General features: G+C 54.5%; 1 protein-coding gene across 1 annotated transcript in view; it reads left to right on the forward strand.

Annotated features, from left to right (window-relative positions):
- Nucleotides 1–3208: 3208 nt before the first annotated feature.
- The window catches only part of PKN1 (protein kinase N1), a 32662-nt gene continuing 25403 nt past the window's right edge, over nucleotides 3209–10467 (forward strand). Inside the window, exons 1-4 of the mRNA XM_015567484.1 lie at nucleotides 3209–3304; nucleotides 4130–4433; nucleotides 5944–6095; nucleotides 7635–7770. Of these exons, the coding sequence (XP_015422970.1) occupies nucleotides 3266–3304; nucleotides 4130–4433; nucleotides 5944–6095; nucleotides 7635–7770 (631 nt within the window). The 5' untranslated portion in view covers nucleotides 3209–3265. The remainder of the gene's footprint in view (nucleotides 3305–4129; nucleotides 4434–5943; nucleotides 6096–7634; nucleotides 7771–10467) is intronic.

The following is a 10467-nucleotide window of genomic DNA, read 5'->3' on the forward strand; positions in this document are numbered from 1 at the left end:
TAGGCACGGGGGGGGCGGGGCGGGGAGCGGGGAGGTCCGGAAGCCCTCGCCGCACCCCCAAGCTCCACCCCTCCCCGATCATTTGAGGGGCGCCGCGGAGGTACGACTTGGGTTGTCTGAGGCTGGCTGTGCTTAGGAATCCCCAGTGCTTGTCGCCCCTCCCCCTCAGGGTTTGATTCTCGGCAGGTGCCGCTTTACCTGGGGCAGGTGCTTGGCATGGTGCCTCGGGAGGGGAGGAGGCCACGCGGCCCGGCCCGTGCCCTTCCCCCGCACAACAAAGCTCCAGTGGCCCCGCCTCCGGACTGAGCTTTACGAGGGTCGCGACGCTACTCCGATTGGCACCTGTTGGCAGAAGTGCCCGAGTCACCTCATTAGGTGGGGGGACTGGGAGTCCGCAGGGCCACCCTCTGGGCTGCCAGGTGGAACCTCATCCCAGGTGGGAATACCCGGGTCAACAGGCTGGGGATTTTCTCATACCTGGAATCCTACCTGGGCATGGGGAGCAGGGCTGGGTCACCCCCTCGCAGGGCTGGGTCACCCCCCCCCCCCATACACACACACAGAGGCACAGGTGACTGATGCCAATCTGCTGCCCAGCCATGTACTCCCTGTGCCACCTTGTGGACATGGCCTGAACTCACCTCCCCCACCTTTGATAAGCAGGGCCGGGTGACTTCTGACCTTTGGTTCAATGACCCAAATCTGAGACATGTCCTGTGCCCCCTTAGTGCCTCACCATCTCAGCGTCGTCTGTGTTGCTGTGTAACCAGGTTCTCGTCTCCTTCTGCACCTGCCCTCCATCCCCTCTGTGTCTCCCCCATGTCCTCCTGTCCCCCACCCCAGTCCTGCTGATGGCCTGCCAGCCTTGCCGAGGAGCTGGGCGTATATGGTGTTGCAGATCACACAAGGTCAGACCTTGGGGCTGGGGAGGGCCAGGGTCCCTGTCTCTCCCCAGGGCCCTGAGAGGGCTGTTTAGGAATCCCCATTATATGCATGTGCTTGGTATGTACCAAACATGACCGGGATGGAGGCTGTGATTCCTGGAACGAGGCTGGACCTGTGCCGTGGTTCCCCTTCCCATCTCTTGCCCGCTTTCACCCCCCTCCTGTTCATCCTTTTCTTGTGGCTGCTTGGGCCTGCCACCCTGTCCCTCTGTCTGTCCCAACTTGTGCCTGTCTGTTCTGTGTCCGGCAAACGGATGTCCTGTCCAGATTCCGGAAACGCCCAAAGCATTGAAATCTCCGGACGTGGGGGTCTAGGTCCCTGTTTGCCCTTGGAAGAGGGGAGGATTCTGGGAGATAGGCCTGAGGTCTCCCGCTTTACAGTGAGAGGTGGTGGAGCAGGGATTCTCTAAGCCTGGGCCAGGCCCCTGATTCATGGGCTCACCCTGCTGGCCCTCTGGTGACTCCTGCCTCCTGGGTAGGAGTGAGTCACTCTAGGGAGAACCCAGGAGGTCAGGCCTCCCTTCCTCCCTGCTCTGCATATTCTCAAGCCTCAGCTGCCGGCGGTCAACTGCTCCTCTCTGCCTGGACCCCCATTTGAGATGGTTCTGCTCCTGGCTGCACCCTTGCTCTGCCTGCTGGGGGCTGGGTGGGGCTGGGCAGTGGGCACGGCCTGTTTGGGAGTGGGTAATATTAGATGACCCTGAGTTTAAATTCCAGCGCTGTCACTTCCCTGCCGTGTGTCCTGGGCCGGGTGCCTTTGTCTCTCCGAGCCCTGGTTCTGCTGTTAGAAAAATGGGACTAAGAGGGTGTGGTGTGTTCATGGTTGGGAGGAAATGTAGACCAGCACTCTGCAGGTGGGGCTGCTGTGAAATCCTTACTGGCAAGTCATGGTCAGTAGCGCAGGGTGTCAGTCTGTGTCCTTTAACCCAGGTTTCTCAGCCTCAGCACTGTTTTTAAAATATATATATTTTTATCGATTTCGGAGAGGGAGAAACATCAATGATGAGAGAGAATCATTGATTGGCTGGCTCCTGCAAGCCCCCTACTGGGGATCAAGCCCACAACCTAGGCATGTGCCCTTGGCCGAATTCGAACCCGGTAACTAACCTTTAGCTGGCAGGCCGACTGAGCCAAACTGGCTAGGGCAGCCTCAGCACTGTTGACATTCGGGGCTGAATCACACTTTGAGGTGGGGACTGCCCTGTGCTCTCTAGGTTATTGAGCAGCATTTCTAGTCTCAACCCACTAGATGCCAGTAGCACCCCCTCCTCAGGCCCAGTTGTGACAACCAAACATGTTTCTGGGTGATGTCAGATCCCTCAGAGGTGGGGTGTGCAAAGTCCCCCACCCTCACTGAGAACTGCTCTGTCATCTCTCTGAGCCTCAGTTTCCTCACCTGTAAAGTGGGGGGAGAATAATGGCAGCTGCTCAGGATTAATGTGAGTGATTGGTGGGGGTGTGGCTTTTGGCCTGCTGTAAACCCTCCCTGGGGGCAGCTGCCCTTGAGGTTGGTCAGGAGCCAAGGAAGACTTTCTCCATCTGTGAAATGGGACCTGGTGGGGGTGGGACCTGCTGACAGTGGAGCCTGCACTAGGGGTCTAGGCACTCCTGCTGTAAGTCCTGGTTCTGCCTCGTGCCGGCTGTGAGACCTTGGGACTAGCTATGTCACCATTCAGGGTTCAGTTTCTTCATCTTGAAAATGGGGTGATAACATCTGTAATACTTTCCGCAATAAAGATAAATTTATAAAAGAAAATGGGGTGATAATAGCACCTGCCTCATGGACTTCATTAGTTGCCCTGGGTTATTATTATTACTCAAGTCATACTTGAGCTTCAGAGGGCCACTAGTTTGGGGTACCCTCACCCCACCCCTCCAGTACTGTTTTCTGAGATCTCAGGGAGGTGCCCTTGGCCAGGCCAGGCCCCCGAGGCCTCCAAGCTGTAGTCAGCAGCAGTGGGCACGCAGAGGAAGCAGGAAGTTGTGACTGCCTGCATCTGCAGGCAGGGGGCTGGCTCATGTAAACAACCATGTACATTTGCATATGGGTGTACACTCGTGTTCTGTGCACATGCCGGTAGGTATATGAGAGTGTGCATACCTCTGAGTCAGCCCCAGGGGCCTGTATACCCTTGGGGGAGCCGGCCTTCAAGTTCATTCAGACCGGTGCTGAGGCGAAAGGTTCCCTAGATGCACAGAGCCCCGGAGCTGGCCCAGCGCAGGGGTTGCTGGGAGCTAGCAGGAAAGAGGAAGTGGCCAGTGAGAGGCCCTGGTAGGGCTGAGGTTCAGGAAGAGGGCAGGGCCCTCAGCCGGGACCCAGGATGGCGGAGGCTGATCCACCTTTGGACCAGGAGCTGGAGGTGGGCCGGGGGTCCCTGTGGAGGAGGGCAGAAGAGGACCCCAAGCAGCACAGGCCAGAGGCCCTGCTCTTGGTGCCTCTCAGTTTTGGACAGAAGAGAGGAGCTAGGTTGGAGTTTCTGTTTGGAAGATGGAACTATCTGAGGCCCTTGGGGACTCGCACGTCAGGGAGATAGAGGAAGAAAGAGATAGGGCTCTGCTTCTTAGTCCTGGTTGTAGGGGATAAGAGGAGGGGAGACGGGGGCTGTCATTGCGGCCTCCTAGTTTGGGGGTATAGCAGAGGGAAGATGAGGCCGGCCTTGGCACTTGCTATTTTGAGGCACAGCAAAGGGGAGAAAGAGCCTGTCCTCAGGACCCCAGGCCCATAGTTTTGGGGGGCAGCAGAGGCCTGCCCTTGATACTTCCTTGATTGGGGAGCAGCAGAGGGAAGATGGGGCCTCCTAGTCTGGAGGGACAGCAAAGAGGAGAAGGGGGTCTGCCCGCAGGACCTTGCCATTTGGAGGGCAACAAAAGGGAGACAAGGCCTGTCCTTGGGGCTCCCTAGTTTGGGAGGACAATGTAAGGGAGGTAGGGCCTGTCCGAGGGGAACCCCCTAGTTTGGGGAGCACAGTGGTGGGGCAATGGGGCCTGTCTTCCAGAATCCCACCATGTAAGAGACAGGTAAAGGGAGACAGGGCATTGTCTCACCTCCCAGTTTTGGGGCGTCAGAGGATGTGGAGCAGGCCCTGTCATGGGAGCCCCAGGCTCGGAGGAGGCTAGGCGTGGCTGGCTGAGTGGTCTTTACCCCACATCCTCCTGGCCCCACTGACCCTGCTCTGTCCCCACAGAGTGAGCCCCGCAGCTGGTCCCTGCTGGAGCAGCTGGGTCTGGCAGGTGCTGACCTGGCAGCTCCCGGGGTGCAACAGCAGCTGGAACTAGAGCGGGAGCGGCTGCGGCGAGAGATCCGCAAGGAGCTGAAGCTGAAGGAGGGCGCCGAGAACCTGCGGCGGGCCACCACCGACCTGGGTCGCAGCCTGGGGCCCGTGGAGCTGCTGCTGCGAGGCTCCTCCCGCAGGCTTGACCTGCTGCACCAGCAGCTGCAGGAGCTGCACGCCCACGTGGTGCTGCCTGACCCTGCGGCTGCCACCCATGGTGAGCAGGGCCTTCCCAAGGAGGCGGGACTTCAGGGGCACCACTGCCAGGGACTGAGCTGCAGGTTCCCAGAGGGAGGCTAGCCCCATCTCCACGGACCCCCAGGGAGACACGCTGGGTTACAGTAGCCTCCACCCTCAAAACCAGTTCGAGCAAACATCAAAACCAACACCCAGAGACTTACAGTGCCACACAAGAACCCCAAGCCACACACAGCCACACCAACGCCTGGACAACACCGAAGGACCCACCCAGTGTTACACCAGTATCTGGGCTCACAGTCACACCAACACCCAGACAACACCCACGGACTTAGACCCTATCACGTGAATCCCAGGAAGGTTTCACGTCACCGCAGCACGCAGAGACTCCCATACTACCACCCGGCACCCAAACCGATGCACGCACGGTCACATCAGCACACAAACAGTACACACCCAGAGACTCACACACGGTCACACCAACACCCACAGATTCACATAAACACAGCTGTCTAGCTCTTCCAGACATACACTGTCCTATCAACAGCCAGAGACTTGTATGCATAACGGGACAGGGCCTGAAGACCCAACACCACTTTCACCAGCACCCAGCCTTTCCATACAATAGGCATAGCAATAGCTAGGGGCCCACAGTCATGTCAGTACTATGAGATAGTGCATTAAGCCAACACCCAGAATCTCATATGGTCACATCTACACCTAAAGTCACTCCCACAGTCACATTACTCTCCAGAGAGTCACACAGAGCCATGCCACCTCCAGAGACATGAGTATCTGGCTGTACACACCCAGGCACTCAGACACAGTCATACCATCACCTGAGATCTGAACATGTAGTTGTGCCAACAGTCAGAAACATGCTAGGGTCGCCCCAGCACCCAGATTCTCACACAGTCCTTTTTTCTTTTCTTTTTTAAATGTTTTCTTGGTTTATAGAGACAGGGAGAGGGAAAGGGATAGAGGGATAGAAATATTGATGAGAGAGAAACATCATTGATCAGGTGCCTCCTGCACCCCCCTACTGGAGATAGAGCCTGGACCCAGGCATGTGCCCTGACCCGGAATCAAACCAGCAGCCTCTCGGTCCATGGGTCGACGCTTAACCTCTCAGCCACACAAGCCGTCCTGACATAGTCCTTCCAACCTGCTGTCTCACACAAGCGCCTAGGGAGACGCACACTGGCTTCATCATGCCAGTACCCTATGGGTTACAGATAACCACAGTCACACCCATAGCCTCCACACAGCTGTGTAAAGAATTAGGGGCCTCTGTTCACAGTCCCACCAACACTGAGTACTCATGCACACCTGGACACTTGCCCATTCATGCTGGTCCCACCCTGGCACTGAGGGGTTCCTTCCGAGGTCTGGGGTGGTTGGATCCTCAGGGTCCTGGCCTGGGATGGAATCCGGGTTGGGCAGAGGGCAGATCCTTTCAGCTGGGCCAAACCTCCTGGGCAGATGGAGGTGAGGGCCCTGGTGACTCTGTCGCACCCACCTCTCTCCAGATGCCCCCCTGTCCCCTGGTGAGGGTGGCCCGGCCTGCTCAGCCGCCAACCTGAGCCGCGTGGCTGGTCTGGAGAAGCAGCTGGCCATCGAGCTGAAGGTGAAGCAGGGGGCAGAAAACATGATCCAGACATACAGCAACGGCAGCACCAAGGTAGGGCACAAGCAGGCACCCCCATGTGCATGCATGCTCTTGAACAGGTCATGGGCAGTGGGTGGGAGAGGTCGGGGGCTAGGGGAGGACAGGGACTGATGGGGGGCGGGAGGCTGGACTGGGGTGCAAGCAGGCCTTATGGGAAAGGGGGTGACTGTGTGTGATGTCAGACAGACACATGGCAGAGACTGTCCTCCCACACTTAGTTGTCCCCTAGAGACTTGAGGGTTTCCATGGTCAGGCCCACACAGAGCCACTCACTGCTAGTGACATCTCTCTGACACATGTCAACACCTGGATGCACACATGTCATCTCTTTTGTTAGTAAATTTTTACCCATGTCATAACATCTAGAGTCACAGAGTCATAGCAACACCTAGACACCCACACACCGTATAACGTGTAGAGACATCACCTAGACCCACAGATACACCATTAAATTCACACCCAGAGGCCAGAGTTTTCATACAGATATCCCCCCAGTCATACCAACACGGGGACACTGTCACAGGTCTGTCTGTCCCAACACCCAGGGACACTCACACAGACAAGCAGTCAGACGTGCTGCTAGAGACCCTTGTTCACCCATGCTCGTGTGCTCACACACACACACAAATATTACATGTGAGGGAATAAGCTACACAGATTATTTTTTCTAGCTTTTATTGAGCAATAACATACAGACGTATGGGAAACTTAAGTGTACAACCCAATGAAATTTTACCTGTGTACACACCACCCCATTAAATCCAGAACATTTCCAGTCACCCAGAAAGTTCCCTCCTTCAGTCAATACCCAGGCTTCTCTCACCACAGGTTAGCTTTGCTTGGTTCTGAAACACAGCACAAAGTGGATGGAAAAATCCACAACCAGTTTCTTCTTCTTCTTCTTTTTTTTTTCAATATGGAACGCCTCACGAATTTGCGTGTCATCCTTACGCAGGGGCCATGCTAATTTTCTCTCTGTCGTTCCAATTTTAGTACATGTGCTGCCAAAGCGGGCATAACAACTGTTTCTACTACTTGTGCGTACAGAGGGTCCTGGGCTATGTCCAGTCATTGCAGTACCTTGAACTGCACACAGAAACATCTGGAACCCCATTATAGCAGACTGTCTCATACACCCACCCGGTCACCCTTGGCGACTCACCCACGTGGCTACAGTCAGGGCTACCCCTGCCATGGGGACATGCATGCGTGTGAACAGCTAATGCGAATACAATGCCTGCTGGTGCCAGGCACAGCCCTGAGCTCTTCATACAGATCAGCCTCTTTAATCTTCAGCCCAGTGGGGATCAGGGCTCTTAGTACTGATCTCATTCCTGCAGATTGAGGAAACAAGCCCAGAGAGGTTAAGTGGCTTGCCTGAAGCCACACAGCTATGGCAGAGCTAGGATTCAGGCCCCCTTTACATCTGGGAGCACACAGATACAGACACTCTGTCACACCGTCACCCAGGTCTGCACTGTGTGGACAGCAAGGCCGGTGGTTGGACCCCAGCTCTTCAGCAATCCTCTCATTTCCTACCTCTGCCCCCAGGACCGGAAGCTGCTGTTGACGGCCCAGCAGATGCTACAGGACAGTAAGACCAAAATTGACATCATCCGCATGCAGCTCCGCCGGGCGCTGCAGGCCTGCCAGCTGGAGAGCCAGGCAGCCCCAGATGAGGCCCAAGGTGAGCCCCTCGCCTTGAGACAACCTAGCCTGCATTTAGACTTGCAGCTCAGCTCTCAGCCCTGAGAGGGAGCCCTTTCTGTGGCAGAGAGGTGGGTGCTGTGACTCACTCTGTGACTGGAGCCTGTTCCCCCTCTCTGGGCCTCAGTTTCCCATTTTGTCCCACTTGAAGTTTACCCTAGATCAGATTTTGGCAAACGATAGCCCACAGGCCAAATCTGCTACTGCTTTTTTTTTTCTTTTGTTAGTAAATTTTTATTGGCACACAGCAATGCCCATTCATTTACTATCATCTAAGGCCAATTTTGCACTGGGACAGCAGAGCTGCGTAGTGGCAACAGAGCCTGTGTGTTCTGCAAAGCCAAAAATATTTACTCCCAAATTTCATAGAAAAAATTGTGGGCATCTGGACTAAGTGGTTGCCTTGTCATGTTGGTTCATATTGTGTAAATCTGTGGGTGTCCACCGCATGTGTGTCTCTGTCAATGAATGCCTGAGCGGTGTCTCAAGCTGATTGTCAACCTGAACTTGTGGCAGGGTCTTGATGTATTGTGTGACTGTGTCTGCTACTGATGTGTGTCAGCATTAATGTGCCATAGACTGTGGGGACCATGGGTTGAGTGTATGCCCTGGTAACTATGCTAGTTTGTGTGTCACCATGACAGACAGAGGAGTGTCAGCTGTTGGTGGGTATTAGGGTGTTTGGGCTGCTATTACAGAACCATAGACTGTGTGGCTAATAAACAGAAATTTATTGCTCACAGTCTGGAGGCTGGAAGTCCAAGATCAAGGTACTCGCAGTTCCAGTGTCCGGTGAGGCCCACTCCTTGGTTCATAGATGGTGTCTTCAAGCTCTCTTCATGTGAAAGGGGTGAGAGAGCTCTCTGGGGTCTCTCTTATTTATATATTTAATTTATTTTTAAAAAAATATTTTTATTGATTTCAGAGAGGAAGGAAGAGGGAGAGAGAGAGATAGAAAATCGATGATGAGAGAGAATCATGTATCAGGCTGCCTCCTGCATGTTCCCCACTGGGGATGGAGCCCACAACCTGGGCATGTGCCCTGACTGGGAATGGAACCTCGGCCTCCTGGTTAAATAGGTCAACGCTCAACCACTGAGCACGCCGGCCAGGCCTGGGGTCTTTGTTATAAGGGCGCTAATCCCATTCATGAGGGCTCTACCGTCATGATCTAATCACCTCCTAAAGGTCCCACCTCCTAATACTGCCATGTTTGGGCTGGGTTTCAACATGGGAATTTTGGGGAGACACATACATTCAGACCATAGCAGTGGGGCTTGTAACTCAGATGACAATGCGTGTGTCTTGGGGGCGGGGGGGGCAGAGTGTCAGTATGACTGTCCCTGTGATTGTCTCTCTGTATTGTGAATACCCCCGTGGGTTTCTCAGTGATGGTGTGTGATGGTATGATGATGGCCATGCGCTTCTCGGTGATATCATGAACTTGGGGACAGTATGACTTTGTCCTGTAAGTGTAAGTCTCAGCGATTGTCTGAGTGCCATGAGACAGCAGGCCTAGAAGCAAGAGTGTGACTATGTTTGTAAGATGACGTGCCTGTGAATATCAGGGTTCCTGTGGCACTATGTTGTCGGTGTGCAGGTGAGTGCCATACACCTGTGGGTAATGGTATGCCTCTGTGACTGACGCCAGGGTCTGAGTCTGGTGTACAGAACAGCGAGACTGTTGGGCTGTTTCCCGTCTTTTGCTCTTAGAGAGAAGGCTGCCATGAATAGTGTACCTATGTCAAGACAGCCATGGATAAGTGTGACCATGGCCTTGTGCCTCTGGGTGACACGTTTCATACGCCTGTGTGACAGTGTGTCCCGGTGCTTGTTCCTGTGCCTTTGGGTGACTGGCTGCGTCCTGTGTCAGGGACTTCACACTGGGTGTGACAGCCAGCTTTTCGACATTGGGTCCCATGCCTATGGGTATTGGTGGCACTGCCCTACCTGGGTGACAGTGTGATGGCATTTCTTTGCCTATCTCTCTGCCTTATCTATGTAGCCGTTTTTATGATTTTCCCTGGGCTGGAGTTAGAGTCCTGGGAGTTCTGCGGTGGTGTGACCGTGTGTCTTAAGGGTCTTGTGATCATGCCCATGCGCCTCTGTGACAATGTCCCTTTGCCAAAATTGGGTTGTTTCCAGTCTTTTGCTCTTAGAAAGAAGGCTGCCATGGATAACAGTGTACCTCTGTCAAGTGCAGAGGTGTTTCTGTGGGACGCAGTCCCTGAATTGCGATGTGGGTCAAGGAGTAAATACAGCCCTGACCAGTTTGGCTCAGTGGGTGTGATCATGCCCATGCGCCTCTGTGACAATGTCCCTTTGCCAAAATTGGGTTGTTTCCAGTCTTTTGCTCTTAGAAAGAAGGCTGCCATGGATAACAGTGTACCTCTGTCAAGTGCAGAGGTGTTTCTGTGGGACGCAGTCCCTGAATTGCGATGTGGGTCAAGGAGTAAATACAGCCCTGACCAGTTTGGCTCAGTGGATAGAGCGTCGGCCTGTGCAAGGGTCCCAGGTTCGATTCCAGTCAAGGGCATGTACCTTGGTTGCAGGCACATTCCCAGTAGGGTGTGTGCAAGAGGCAGCTGAATCGATGTTTCTCTCTCATGGATGTTTCTAACTCTCTATCACTCTCCTTCTCCCTTCCTCTCTGTAAAAAATCAATAAAATATATTTT

This window comes from Myotis davidii, unplaced genomic scaffold (genome assembly GCF_000327345.1).
Source record: "Myotis davidii unplaced genomic scaffold, ASM32734v1 scaffold1204, whole genome shotgun sequence".
Lineage (NCBI taxonomy): Eukaryota > Metazoa > Chordata > Mammalia > Chiroptera > Vespertilionidae > Myotis > Myotis davidii.